The 14,612-nt window shown below is 50.4% G+C and overlaps 5 protein-coding genes across 5 annotated transcripts; 3 read left to right on the top strand and 2 right to left on the bottom strand.

The window, feature by feature from the left end:
• Positions 1–98: 98 nt before the first annotated feature.
• HO173_008297 (uncharacterized protein) lies at positions 99–5,199 on the top strand (the record flags this gene model as incomplete). The annotated part of the gene is made up of 2 exons (XM_037310197.1): positions 99–224; positions 3,640–5,199. The coding sequence occupies 2 exons, from the start codon at positions 99–101 to the stop codon at positions 5,197–5,199; spliced, it is 1,686 nt and encodes a 561-aa protein (XP_037162783.1).
• A 2,484-nt stretch (positions 5,200–7,683) lies between these two features.
• HO173_008296 (uncharacterized protein) lies at positions 7,684–8,343 on the top strand (the record flags this gene model as incomplete). The annotated part of the gene is made up of 1 exon (XM_037310196.1): positions 7,684–8,343. The coding sequence occupies one exon, from the start codon at positions 7,684–7,686 to the stop codon at positions 8,341–8,343; it is 660 nt and encodes a 219-aa protein (XP_037162782.1).
• A 1,033-nt stretch (positions 8,344–9,376) lies between these two features.
• Positions 9,377–9,925, top strand: HO173_008295 (uncharacterized protein; the record flags this gene model as incomplete). Its single annotated transcript, XM_037310195.1, has 1 exon — positions 9,377–9,925. The coding sequence occupies one exon, from the start codon at positions 9,377–9,379 to the stop codon at positions 9,923–9,925; it is 549 nt and encodes a 182-aa protein (XP_037162781.1).
• Positions 9,926–11,494: 1,569 nt separating this feature from the next.
• Positions 11,495–12,134, bottom strand: HO173_008294 (uncharacterized protein; the record flags this gene model as incomplete). Its single annotated transcript, XM_037310194.1, has 2 exons — positions 11,495–11,968; positions 12,039–12,134. The coding sequence occupies 2 exons, from the start codon at positions 12,132–12,134 to the stop codon at positions 11,495–11,497; spliced, it is 570 nt and encodes a 189-aa protein (XP_037162780.1).
• A 1,173-nt stretch (positions 12,135–13,307) lies between these two features.
• On the bottom strand, positions 13,308–14,435 carry HO173_008293 (uncharacterized protein; the record flags this gene model as incomplete). The annotated part of the gene is made up of 1 exon (XM_037310193.1): positions 13,308–14,435. One exon carries the CDS (start codon positions 14,433–14,435, stop codon positions 13,308–13,310), a length of 1,128 nt encoding a protein of 375 aa, XP_037162779.1.
• Positions 14,436–14,612: the final 177 nt, after the last annotated feature.

Below are 14,612 nucleotides of genomic sequence, written 5' to 3'. Positions count from 1 at the left end.
AGAAGATTGGGGGACTTGATTCTGGTACATCGTGGATGCGTTTTATGGTTTTGGTGTTTTACAGTGTTTGTGAGTATACTCAAATGTTGTTGACAAGAATGGATTATGCAGCCTTGCAGAATGAATGGCGAACGAATCCAGAGTACGACGTGCAAGGACTAACCAAGATCCTTGCCGAAGCCCCCAAATCCAGCTTGGTCTGGGCGCTCGAGAACCCCCAAGCAGTGCTTCTGTTAAGGTATAAGGGTTTCGGCGAATGAATCTCGTTTGCATGATAAGACCCTCGTCAACTTGTCTAGGCGAACGACCTATGACAAGGGCAAATCAGAGACACGCAACTTCTAGAAACCCCAAAGAAGATCTCAGGTACCGTTAGTAGGAGCCTGATGTTCCCAGCTTAGCAAATGTCACCCAGCCTGGAATGTCACAGCTAGCTCATTGGCGCCCCTTGCCATTGTTGGGAACCCCTGAGGTCACGATTCATTATGCAGGCTTGCATATTCGATCTTTGTTAACAACAGCAAATGCGTCACGAGGACAAATCAGAGAGATAATTGAAAGCGGAAGCGGAAGACCACACCAAGCTGTATCAGGAGTTTGGTATTGCTTTACCCTAATCAAGGCTTCTGACGCTACTCTCTTTGAGTCGTTACCTTCATACAGCTCTATCACATCAACATCGTGCCAGAAACTACATACCTTATTTCCTTCTTATCTCCGGTACCTGCAAACGCTTTCGGTGATGAAGGGGGCGCTTATCCTGGACATGATAGCTACTGCGTCTCCGTCCACGTCACGTCTCGCAAGAGAGGGGACACGTGAGATGCTCCTTCAGCGCCCTCCGCATTCAAGTGCGGCGAAAAGGCAGGATTGTCAAAATAGGGCATGTCGATGACAGCATTTGAGATGATACAAAAGAATCAAAGGGACAAGCCCCAGCCAGAAGAGCCGGCATTGGGTTTTGCGCTATTGATATGGAGGTATGAGTGGATGTCCTTCCCCGAGAACGCAGGCTATTACTGCATCTGTGCGGTGACCAAGAAGTATGTGAAAAGAAGCAGTGGATGAGTGTGGGGGGAGTTAACGAAAATCACGATGGCGCGGTCATCCGACCTATTCATCCGAACCGTCCAAAGATCCCTCCAGATTGTATTGGCTGAAGACTTTGAGCTTAAGAATGTTCCCGTAGCCCTAAGTGTCTGTAACTTGGTTTCATAGTCTTTTCATCAGCGATACAAGCATTTACACGAACCCTCTTCCAAAAGCCACGTTGATTATGGAATTCCCGGCTGTTGAGGGTATTAACGTGACTGCCAACACTCGTAGGTAGTCTCTGAAGCATACATTGGACGGTTGCAGTTCCCAAATTCTCTAGATGGGACACACATTCCAGCTACTGCTACCGCAGCACCCCAAACTTCATACCATATAAATGGAGCGGGCGGTCCGTCCATCAGCAGTGCAATGGAACAGTCTCCACTAGCTGTGGGTACAGGCAGTCTCGTCAGTATGTCGGCAGCTTTGGAGTTGGTTTGAAGGGGCAGCTTACCGGACGAGGGGCGCTGTGTAAGGGGTACTTCAACGCCAGGAGCTCCGCGCTCTCCGAAGATCTGAGATGATGTCGTCGTGAGCATTCCATCCAGTAGGATCTGACAAGCTTTAGCATTCAAGGCTCTACTTCGCCTCGAGGGAAGCCAGCACTCTACTGTGGGTTAATAGTGCTGCATTGTTACGTGAGTCTGCCTTGTGCACCTAAACGTGATCAGCTGCTGCTCAGGATGAAAATCCCCCCTTTCGACTTACCTAAACCAGCTGCAATTCCTCCGTGGTGTACACCCTCTGGCTCAAATACACAATCGAAGATAATCAGCTCTGCCATCCCTATTTCTTTGTACGTCTCGAGGTCGGGTTTTCCACGCCTCCGACGTAGTCGATATCAATGATACAATTTCCGTCAGCTATGGTCGCATTAGATGTGTCTTGTACATGAAAAGACCTCATAAAAACAGCAGCACGGAGCTGTGACTTACAGCTTATATACCTTTAAAGGAGCCCATGGGTCCCCTGTATTGCTGTTCCTCTATTGCCGAAGGTCTGAAGACTTGTACTTTTGGGTATGTTTTCCAATGCACCTGCACAGCTCATAAGCTCTGGACTTCCGTATTGATGGCAGGCGCCTATTTCACAGTGGATGGACGCCGTGTTTTGTTCAGACCGATTCACGATTGCGGTGAGGTTCAGACCTGACGCACTGAATACTGAATTTAGGGATGAGTTGGCCGTTGCCATTGTTAGATCTTGGGGAGTACTCAAGATCAGTGCTGAAGCAGCAGGCAACCAAAGAAGGTTCCGAGCCGGCGAGTGAAAGGCGTTGTGTTTCGTACAGATGAAATAGTGTGTTACTGTGGAAGGCAGATATGGAGATTGTGAAATGGTTTCGCAAGGACTGAAAGCTGCTCTTGTCGCTAAAATTTGATATGTTACTGCCGACGCGAGTTAAGCTCAGACTTTTGGAGGCCATCGGATGAGAACCAAGGTGTCGGAGTTTCTGTGGGTTTGCCAGTCGAAGTCAAAGCGTTTCCTGCGTTGTTTGCTGCTTAGTGTTGGTTTGCTACTGCCAATAATGGTCAAAACCTTGAAAGCCATTTGCGGAAAACCATGGCAGCAGGGAAGCTGCCACTAGGGACTTTTGCTGTGAACTAAACGGTGTACTTGGGCTATAGGAAGCACAACAGGGGACTTCATTTATTCATGCACATCTCGAAGCGGGAAGAAGAATGGAAAGGTACTCGTATCTTCGTTCCTATCCCATAAGATTAGGCACTTGTACGATAGTCCTGTGCCATGAAGACCCCATGATTACCGTTGATGTAGCTATGATGAGATAATGTCTCAGAGATCGGGTCTTTCAGTTGGCCCAGTGGAGCATCCTTCGACTTCCACATTTGCTTTCGTTCAGCCCATAAACATTACCATCATTCCTTGAAGTTGATAACCTCTGTAAGACGCAGAGCGGCAAATTTTTGGGGACACGGGGGTCCGAAGCAAAGTGAATACTTCTTTGCGGTGTATCAAGGTAGATTACCCTCCATATATTACATCCAGGGCTCAAGGTGCCTCATAGACCACAGTTCCTTAGGTTCTGAATCCGAGTACTTCTGCGACTTTCGAAAAGCCATCTCGGTGATTCTGTGTCTTTTGATTTGTTGCAATCCCACAAAGATCCTTCTCAAAATAAGGAGATGGGTTTTTGTTGCATTCTCGGGATGATGTATCTTTGTTATTGTGAGGTGGCGAAGGTCGAGACGGATGTTCGACTTCACGTATGGTTTATAGGCCGCTAACAGAGTATTAATCTGAAGCCCATCGCCCACTTTTCATTACGTCCGTGAAGAACTGATGTGACGCTCTGTGTTTGTGCCTCAAACGCAGTAGACTAGGTAGAGATTTTGCAATTTCCACTCTTGACGGATTGCTGCAAACCCGTTCCACCACTGAAAAAAAGTTCGCAGACTCAAGAAATCCTCTCGAGACTGACGCTGATGTTGCAATGCTGGAGGTGGATCGGTCTAAGGTAAAGTCTGGTCAGGCATTGGTGATTGGTAAACAATTTATTGCTGACTAAACAAAGTTGCCAAGACAGCTAAAGACCGACTCGGCCGAGCTCCAGGAGCCAGGCAAGCAGAATCATTCACTTCTTCAACCTTTCCATCATGGCATCACTCCTTGAGACATGCTACCATGTTCGCTCGTCCTACTCGCATCCTCACCATCATCCTAGCAGCATCCGGCCTCTTCATCACCACCACCTTCCTCCACCGCCTCCTCAATGGCAGCCACCGACTCTCCATCTTCACCATCTCTCCATCTGAAGCCAACCCACCCACACCTCAAATACTCGCATTTTGGGAAACATGGGCTAAGGTTATTGATACCGCAAGGCCAAAAATTCCAGCTATAGAGTTGAAAGAGGTGGCGCAGCCAGCGGGCATAGAGCCAGAGAATGAAAGAGAAAGGAAGCCTTTCAACTTCGCCATTGGTATATCGGACAAGGACATCGAGTCGCTACGCCAATCGCACGAGAAGTTAGTCGGGCACGCAAACTTCTCAAGGATCAACGACCAAGCCACCCGCCTGTTCTCAGGCACAGGAATAGTGACAGTAGCAGGAGGCTTCTATTTTGCCCCCGCCATCCTCAGCATACGGATGCTTCGCAAGACCAACTCCACTTTACCGGTGCAAGTATTCCTACGGAACAAGTCAGAGTACGAGAAGAAGATTTGTCAAGAAGTGCTGCCTGCGCTTAATGCTGAATGCTTCGTCATTCAAGACCACCTACGAAAAGACAACCCTGTTCAAGTGGAGCACTACCAGCTGAAAGTCCTCGCCATCCTCTTCTCATCCTTCGAATCAGTTCTGTACCTCGACAGCGACTGCATGACCCTGCTTGACCCAGCCGAGCTATTCCTTTCCGAGCCCTTCCTTTCGACGGGCCTCGTGTCATGGCCGGACTATTGGATCGCGACCGAAGATCCCGTATTTTACAAGATTGCAGGCCTGCCATCCTTCCCAAAGGGGTTGCCAGCAAGGTCTAGCGAAGCAGGCCAGCTCCTGATATCTAAGCAGACGCATCTCACTACCCTTCTACTAGCAGCTTACTACAACATCTACGGTCCTGGTATATACTACCCGATCCTCAGTCAAGGTGCTGCAGGAGAAGGTGATAAAGAGACGTTCCTTGCGGCTGCGGTCGTCCTGGAAAACCCCGATTATAGAGTTCGCCATCGTTTAGGCACCGTAGGTTATCATGAAGCGGACCGGAAGTTCCATGGCACTGCTATGGTGCAGTACCATCCAGGAGATGATTATGCTCCTCGAGACCCCACATCCCTGAAGCAGACGCGACCACTCTTTTTGCATGCTAATTCGCCAAAAATGAACATTGCGCATCTGCTCGCTGACGATAGGGTGTTCTACCAAGGTACTGAGGACAGATTACGGCTATGGGGTCCCAAGGAGTCTATGAGCAAGATGGTTGGATATGACATCGAAGAAATAGTCTGGGGAGAGATCGTGGACATGGCCTGCCAGCTCGACAATACCTTGAAGGATTTTCGCGGGGCGTGGCAGATTTGCGAGAGAGCGCAACGACATTATAGAAAAACTTTCCAGCCGCATGCCACGGCGCTTCTCACCTGAGTGGCTCAATAGAAACTGGCACAGTCTAAAACTTCTGGCAGCAGCAGACATAGAAAAGACAATCGAACGAGCGGCTGCACACTAAAACCTGCAGGAGATTCAAGTAACCTTTTCAGGAAATTCTGAATGAGGAAAATCCACGATGATGGGGTTTGATGGCACGGGCCGGGGGGAAGGTAAACGGCACAGAAGAGGCAAGCAGTGGTTGTAGAGGTCACAAGAAGCCATCGAAAATTGGGCAACATAGGAAGATGAACTGTGAAGAATGACGACAATGTATATATAGGCAATGATAGCATGATAGAGTAATAACAGCGAACTAGTTCCCGCAAACTCCATCATGGCCTTTTCTCTTCGCCCGCCTCCGCCCGCTCTTCCCCTTTCTACAGATCCGTCAATCTCAGTGGCTTCCTCATCCGCTTAGATCTTTTCACCTTGCTTGCCTCTTGCCTCCGACGCCAGTTTGCCCACCAATCACCATCAACGCTCGTCATGTGAGGGAACAGCGTACCTAGCCTCATCCGGCGGCGCCGCGTAGGGGGCAAGGAGAGCGAGATGAATGAAGGGTTATGCGGCTAGGTGGATAGGTGGATGGATGATCACCGGCTGCTGGTTTGTTTGTGTGTGTGTGTGTGTGTGTGTGTATGATCCAGGGTTATGTAGATGCAGCGCAGCAGTATGGCATCGGAGAGGGCGAAACGATCGGAATCCGGAGTCGGCTTTCAGTAGGCGAGGGATGAGCGGATTGAGGATGGAGGATGAGATGAGGAGGGAGGCAGTGGGAGAGTGTGTTTGGGCAGGGTGTTCCGATCAAGGAAAAGGAGACAAGGTTTGGCCGAGGAAGGGAGCCGGAATAGGCTGGCTTTGAGGGTGGGAATGAGTGGGATGTTAAGGGCTTGCGGCAGAGCTTCCTGAGGATGCTATGCTAAATTTGTCGTGGAGGGTTTTTGGGGCCGTTGATGGGCGCAGTAGGATGAGTCCACCTCAAGCCGGAGATGAAAGGGGCGCAAAGGACGAAGACTCGGGGGTTTGCCCGCCCGTTTACTTAGTCCGAAGGGTACCTACCCAGGGACTCGAGTCTGGCCATGATCCCAGGGCGGTAGAGAGCCCATGCCCCCATGAATGTCACTTAGTTACAGTGAACACTTGAACACGTAAACGTGCATATGAATGATGTATAAGAGATGTATAAGAGATGCGAAACGAATTGCCTCCGTCACATGCTGCAGATGGCCATTAGCACGAACCGGAGTACCGGACACCATGATCTAACCAGGTGATTCAAGGTAGTGATAAGTTGTGCGGAACGGGGGTGGTGGTTTTGAGTCTTTGCTTGGACTTGTTTACATTTCCTGAGCCGGAGATATGTTGCTAAGATCGCTCGGAAACTTCGGAAACTTCGGATACCTACCACTTTCAATGGAATCTGATCCATCCAACCCATATACATCAATTTGTACAATCAAGGAATAACGCATCCTATCCCATCTCCCGTAGAAGCATACTCAACCATCCGTCAGTATATTTTTGTGCCACTGGCGCTGCGGGAATGACAGAAGACGGCATCAGCCTCGCTGATCGACCTCTCAACCGCGGCCATCAAGGACTCATGCCTCAGCCTTCGCCTGTAGTCTGCCCACCGCTGCGATAGAGCGATTACCTGCAGTATGGTGCGAACCGTCATGGCGTACCAAAGGCTCATAAATGCTTCGCCAGTCATTCATTGCCATAGGTCTCCATGTTCAGCAAAAGCAGTGACGACAATGTCCTTCTCCCCCTCCTATGTCACTTCCAAGCCTCATCGTCCGGAACCAAGAAAAACCCCTGAAAAGCTCCTTGAACGAACCTCAAGTTACCAATGCCAATGGATGCTATATCGCTGTCCGACCAGATGCTCGACCACCTACCACGGCACAGAGTGATCAGGTGTATACCCCGCCAATATGCCATTCCTCCTTCTGCGATCCCACGGCACATGAAAGACCTACATCACTTCTACTGTGAAAGAAGACAAGCACTGCTGTTGTATGTTGCGGGGTTGGATCTCGCAGACCCCGATTTTTTGATTTTTTTCATGAAAGCTTGACTTCATAGAATTACGGCGAGCGAGACTGAGTTTCCTGCATATTTAGCGTGGCCTTCGCTAACTTCCCACGGATGATCCTACAGCATATTTGGGCGTATTTTCGCACCACCACCATAATACCAGATTGAAAGATAGAAATATCCGTCCTAGCTCAGGACAGATTTGTCTGAAAATTCCGATTATTTTATTTTTATGTCGATGTCGTTGTTGACACTGCTTTTATGAGGCATTTGTTCCAAAGACTAGAATCCATTCACTTTCCAGTTTCCTTCAACACATTGTCACCATCTGCCACTCTCTTATCAAACGCGTCACAACCAACAAGACACACATTTACCAAATCTTCAACTCAAGGTGCCATCATCATAACTTCAGTCCAATACCTCTCAATTCCCATCATGGCCGAGATCTGCTCCAACCCCTCCTGTTCGGAACCAGGCTCTCGCAAATGTGGCCGATGCAAGAGCGCCAACTATTGCAGCCAGGACTGTCAAAAGATCCACTGGGGCGCCCACAAAGGGGCCTGTAAAGCAAACAGCCAATCCAGCGCCCCAAAAGCCAATTGCTATATCCTCCGCGCCACGCCTCAAAACCCAGACGCGCCCGTCCTCGACAACATCGCCAACCAGATCGAGCCCTTCAATCTTTCTAATCTTGGCAACGAGGTCGCAGAAAAGCGACAGCTCGAACGACATCTCGGCTGGAAACACTCTATCGAAGCTGGCAAGTTCTATGACCATACTGGCTCCGATAAGTGGTATTATTACGTCTACGGCGATGCACGCGCTTTCAACACTAAGTCGGGCTTGCCGGCCAACGAAGCCGCCGGACTGATATGCCACCAGAAAAAAGTCTACGGGGACATTGGCATAGTTAGGTCGGGTCCTGTGGGTTCCGAGTACGCGGAGGAGTTCGAAAAGATGGAGTTGGTCAAGGCGGTGCAGTTCTATAAGACGAATGATAAGGACAAGGTCTTTTCCCAGCGAGAGATGAGTCGGGCTATGCGAGGGTTTGGCATGCCGGGCGCTGGGTTTGGGTCCTCGCATGTCCATGTCTGATGTTGATGTTGAAAATGATGATGAATGGGTGGCGGCTTCTCTGTTGAGACTGTGTTGCCATGCTGCGAAGATGGGTTCTTGCTTGTCATCAGAGATGTGCGCTTGAAGGGTGCGTTCTTTCGGGGAGCTGTGATTGTTCATGCCATTACTCTACTCTACTCCACTCTACTGAGTGCGGCGATCAGTCCCTTAAACCACTTCAACCCCGCCGGCTGAAATTCTCCTTCAATATTCGTTCATGGCATAAGCCTCTTTCTCTCATTCCGAACCATCTCCCAAGTCCGATAGGTTTTGAATACGCTAATATCGTAAGCTACTCTCTCTATCCTTTTCTTCCGCCCCCCCCCAGACCTTCTCCTGCCCTTTACCGCTTCAAAAACGTAAAATAAACTAGGCTTCTACTTCGTGCATCATTGGCACCTCCCCGTTCCCGTGGTCCTGTCAATAGAATTGATTAGTTCGGAAGAGAGGTGCGGCTGCTAAGACTTCTTGGCCCGGAGACTCGGAGTGATGGGATAGCACTGAGCGCTGACCGTGCGTACGCTCGTCGCATGAAGTAGGCACGTAATGCGTAGAATAGGTATTTTGAATCCGATGGTCAGGATTGGAAAGTGACATATCTACATGCAAGAACGGCATCTGCATATTGGTTCGGGGGCTATGTATGGCAATTTGTGCGACGCTGCCGATGGGTCCGCGAGCGGGGCCCCCACGGATGGGGGGGACGGCGGAAGTTGGGAGGATTGGGATTGGTATGGTCACATGGTGGATAATAGGAGGAGGAAGTTTTATTAGTTAGGGATTGAACTGCAATCGTGATGTTGTTTATCGAGAAGTGGGATGGCATTTCAATTTGCCCATACGCTGTATCAGTACTCTGTAGGTACTTTTAAGTGTCGAGAGCGGAGAGCGCTTAGGCGGCAGTTCTCTCGGCATTCATTCTTTTGCTCCAAACTGTTACACCTCCGCCTCGTTCTCCTCCTTTCCTTTTCTCGAGCTTGCCAATCCACCTACCAAGCCACTCCCAGTCATCATGGCCACAGCCCTCCTCGTCATCGACATGCAACACTTCTTCCTCGACATGACCGCCACCGCCCTCCCCAACATCCTCACCCTCTGCGCCCACTTCCAATCCTCCCACCTCCCCCTCCTCTTCACCCAGCACGGCCACTCCAAGCAGCAGCTCACCCCGCCCTACAAGAACCAACTCGTCCGCAGATGGGGCCCCAACGGCTCAATCGCCACGGGCAGCAAGGACTGGCGGCTGCTGCCGGAGATCGCGCACGTAGCAAAGGATCACGATGTCGTGGCCAAGGACACCTACGATGCGTTCGTCGGCACGGATCTCGGCGCGAGGTTGGAACGGGGTGGGATCGAGAGGGTGGTGTTGTGTGGCGTCATGACGGATTGCTGCGTCGATACGTCGGCGAGGAGCGCGTTCGACAGGGGCTTTGAGACTTGGCTCGTCAAGGATGCGTGTGGGAGCGCGAATGAGACGCAGCATGAGGCGGGGCTGAGGGGCTTCGGGTTCGCGTTCGGAGAGGTGCTGACAACGGGGGAGGTCGTGAGGAGGCTGAGGTGAGAATGTGAAGGGGCTACTGGCCACGCTTCTGATGTACACGGATACATGTTTAACGATGTCATGACGAAATGATGGTATGCATGGGCTGTAGGTCTATAGCGACACAACGCGTACGGGTGTACCGCAGCATTGGGACTGCTGGGGGCAATGGCGAAACAGGCGGATTTCGCGCATTTTGCAAGCACGCTACATACATCCTCGCAAGTATGCAAGGTGTCTTCCTCCTAGCCCGCTTACAAATAGAGGGTAGCTTTGCTCAAAGCACTAACACTCACCGTCCGATCTGTCAGAAATCAGTACTTTGCACAAACTCTTCGATCTCAGGACTCTCCTGGGCCATCTCTGATACCCCACTGAACAAGTGGTTGATCCGACAGCTCGCTGGGAGGATGCTGGGGATCCTTCTATCAACAGATCGAATTAGTAGCCTTGGGCCTGCTTCGAGCTTCGGACTGGCTATTGCCTTCTGCAGACATCAACTGTCACTGATGGTGCCTGTCAGCCTACCTACTCATGTCCTGTTCTGCCGACAAGATCGTACACAACCATTCCTATTCTGCAAGGAAGCTCGTTGGTAGGTCCTGGTCGGCTCCATGGCTTACCGTCGAAGTTAGTACGTACTGTTACAAATTACTCTTCTGCCTTGGTCCCAGACTCTGTTGCGAGGCCTTTTGGAAAATGGGGCTGGCTACGGGTACAAAGGGTGAAGGATCAAAGCTACAAAACCTACCCATGCACTGTTCGCTTGGTTTTCTTCTCACTTCCCGCCTCATCGAATACTTTATCAATGCACCTTTCGCACGCTCCATCCCGGCGTTCATGCACCCAAAACCAGAACTCTTCCATCTCACGCTCCATGGAACCTGCACGAGGTCGATCAATCGACTGCATCACCCTAAATCGGCACCCCGAGGACTGCCAGTCTGTCGGCACCATTCGCGCACTTGCAGGTGCATAGTGAACCCTATGGTAAATTGGCAATACTCGTAAAATGGGTATATGATTTCTACTGCCTACGGTAGACTCCACCCTTATCGTCACCCGCGCATGTGCGAACTCCACCGGTATGACTGCCTCCCTCTGGCCATCACTTGGTGTACGCATGATGCATGGAGTTTCGGGCTATGTGCTCCGCTTTGGCCAGACAAGCGCTTAGGCGAGACGGTCAGTGCGTTCGGCGTGCAAGAGCTCAGACCCGCTGTAATACACGAGTCCATGCTTGAGCCCGGCAGGTTGGGTACAGTCCAGTATTCAGGTTGTATGTAGGTGTGAAGAGTATGCTGTCAGCTGTTTTGAGGAAATCATCTTATTGAAATGTAATAGCAATGCTGGGAGTGGTCTCAAGGACGGCGCGGATTCGAGGATCTGAAGCGGTCTTTAACTACAAGGTACAATTCAGGCGAATTCGGTCAGTGTTTTTCAATCATGAATCTCAGAAACTAGTCAGAATTAGCTTGTGGAATCGACTGCTCCCCTCGATGACAGAATTGCGATGTAAGTGATCAGCTCGTGGCGACGGTGCCTAAAACGGCGTCGTCCACGTAGAACACCATATACGAACGTCCTTCGTCACCCATTCAAAGTCTGCACCACTGCTGCTCTACATAGTGGCCTTTTGCTCCTCGGTGTAGAGGTGGCGGAGAAATTCGGTGTCGCACGCGCGTTTGGCGGGAGCGAGGGCTGCTTGTGATCTGTGTTCGTTCTCGTCAGTATGAGATTCCTGTGGATGCAGACACTTTGTGATAGGGGGCTTCTGCAAAGAGACGTGTTGGACAGCTGGCCAAGTCCCAGAGCATCGGAATTGAATTGGTATGTTTCGTATGCCCAGATCAGCGTTCCCAGGCTTCCCTTTTTGATCAACGAGAACAGCGCAACAGCAGCCTTGGGCACACCGATTGTAACCCATTGTTTCACGAAAAACTCGCGTAGGCGCTTGTTGAGAGCTCGTCGCTGCTCTAATGTTTGACAGTCTGGCTGGCTGGTCAGATAATTCCAGAGGTAGCCAGATTTGAGGGGTCGGAGGTAAGTGATGAGGGCGGATGCCTGGAGATGAAGTCATTGATTAGGGTGCTTGCAGAACAGAGGCTGGTGCGGGGAAGAGCAGAGTCTTTACGGCGACGAGGTGCCATCTGTCGGGTCCCAGTGACGAGGGGAATTTGGCTTTGACAGCATCAAAGAGTCGAGGAAATGATTCGGCTTTGGTTGCCATGGCTGGACGACTGAGCTCGGAGACCTGGCGTCTAGAGGCTGCAGCTCTGACGACTTGACCGTGTGTTCGTGCAGTCGTCAGTGAGGTGTTATGAAGACGGATCTGATCAAAGGAAGAGTGATTGGAACACGAGGACTCGTTTGTTAACAGCAGTCAGACCGTGGCGGTGAAGTTGATGGGGAAGGAAGGTGGAAGTTTTCTGCGATACACTAAAATACAATCCACTTCGTAGCCTTCCTCGGATGCTGCATCATTGTGCATGCAGGATCATTGTAGGGCTTCAAAAGTATGATGTCTATTCCGGGATTCAACTCTTCCCGTCATCTAGGCCGTCAAGCAGGATCTATCACGGTACACTTGCAGTTTTGAAGACTCAGCGATAGCCCGGATGTCGGTTTAACAATTCGACGGAGATCGATGTGTCGGGAAGGTGAAATGATCGTACTGTTAGAAGGAGACGAAGCGCAACTGGCGGTTGCAAAATGGACAGACTGAGGGTGCACGGCAAATGGAATACGTATATTTCTAGACGATATGATTCAATTGGTTTACCATTTCACCACTTCACCACTTGATGTATGTAGGAATATTTAGAATTGATAGAGATGACTCTAATGGGTCTGAAACCTGAATAGAAAGATTGACTGACGTGCCTATTTTGAAGATGTACTTGTAGGATTTTGCTCGATGACAGGAAATTGTTCATGTTCTTCCGCAATCGACATAAGAAACGTTCAATTTGCATGAAGGGTCGACTGGAAGATTCAGTGTTGGCATTGACCCTGGCAGAAATTACTGCGCGTACACGCAAGAGATGAGGTCTTGAAGATCTTCTCTGTCGACCAATAGTTTCCCAATACAACAGTAGATATTAGTGAAGCAGTTGCCGCACGAGCGACGGTATTGGCATCGAGTAGCCTCTCTTCATAAAAAAGAAAATACTAGCATCGAATCGAAAACATCTAAAGTAACGGATTCGGTAAATGCAGCGAGAAAAGATAGAGACGAATGATGCCGCCAATGAGAACGACAACTGTCCTACCATCCGAGACAGCATTATAAGACGGTGGAAAGATGGGAACTGATAGTCAAGACTTGTGGCCTATCTATCTTTGCTGAATGTGCTGGAAATTTTCAACTTCCGAAGCTCGAATTGGGCCGTTCCTAGTTGTATCATGGCGCCGTTCCGGTGCGCCAACCTACCTTCATGATTGTCTCACACTTGTCGTTTGTAGAGTTTCCCACGAGATCCTCGTCAAGCACCACCTCACCCTTGGGGTAAAGCACAATTACGGTACTCCCTCCGTAGTAGAAGGCACCCAAGCACTGCCCTCTCCTGACATTTGCACCGAACTCAACACCCTCGTTGTACTTGATCGTTCCCACGAGCATAGCACCAACGGCTATGATCGCGATTGGAGATCCAGTAGAAGACCTCTTGAGAAGCATCACGGACCTCTTATTCTCGCAGAAGACGTCCAATGTACCAGGCTCATTGATGGCTTGCGGATTGACGGTGTAGTAGGCGCCGGGGATATCCTTGATGGACTCCACTGTCCCAGAGACCGGTGCGTGCCAGCGATGGTAGTCCTGAGGAGCCAGGCGAGCGATGACGATGGACCCTCCATCAAATCGGTTTGCCAAGGCTGGGTCCCCCAGCAGCCTTGAAATTGTGAAGCCTCGCCCTTTGATCCAGTACTCTGTGGCGAGATCAATGGTCGGGTAAGCGGTCAATCTGCAATCGGCAGGGCTCGAAGTCACAAACTCGTCTTCTGGCTCAGCAATCGGTCGTGCGGACTCCTTGATCTCACGGGCGAAGAAGTCGTTGAAAGTCGCATACTTGGTGGGATCCGGCTGCACCATCTCCACGAGAGAGTCTTGTAGATCGAAGCTCTTGATGAATGGCTCAATGTGTGCCCTACTTTCAGGTGTATCATACTCCCGACCCATCTTCAGACTTTGTTCTTTGAGGAGTTCGAGCGTTCTCTGCCAGTGTAGTGCTTTCTCTTGCTCCGAGCCGTAGTAGAGCAGGTGCATGCCCAGACGAACGTAGATACTCATGGCTTCGAAGCTCTTCTCCCCAGTCTGTCTATCGATAACATAGTTACCCATATGGAATCGGGTCTCCAAATTGTCGAGGGTTGAGGCAGGTAGAATCTTGCCGAGCCATGTGTGGGCGGATTCATGGTTTGCGGGGCGATGTAGATGGGTAACTGGGGTATTGGGATGGTTTTCGGCGGCGGTGGTAAGGCTGTTGAGTGCCTTTGCACTGGCATCGAAGCCTTCTTGGGTTTCTGACATTATGGATAGCAGCAATCGAAGCTGTGGTCTGTCTGGTTGTTTCAATTTTGAAGGACGTGGGGGGATGAAGACTTGGCAGGCACAAAGAAAAACCTTGGCAGAAACCCCGCACTATCTGTCTAGTAGATCCCGTCCACCGTAGGAAATACGGCAATTCAAGATTGAGTACGGTGCAAG

The sequence above is a fragment of the Letharia columbiana genome (assembly GCF_014066305.1).
Source record: "Letharia columbiana isolate WasteWater2 chromosome Unknown Sc0000030_s1, whole genome shotgun sequence".
NCBI classification, from domain to species: Eukaryota; Fungi; Ascomycota; class Lecanoromycetes; order Lecanorales; family Parmeliaceae; genus Letharia; species Letharia columbiana.
This window is presented reverse-complemented; position numbering and strand designations above follow the sequence as displayed.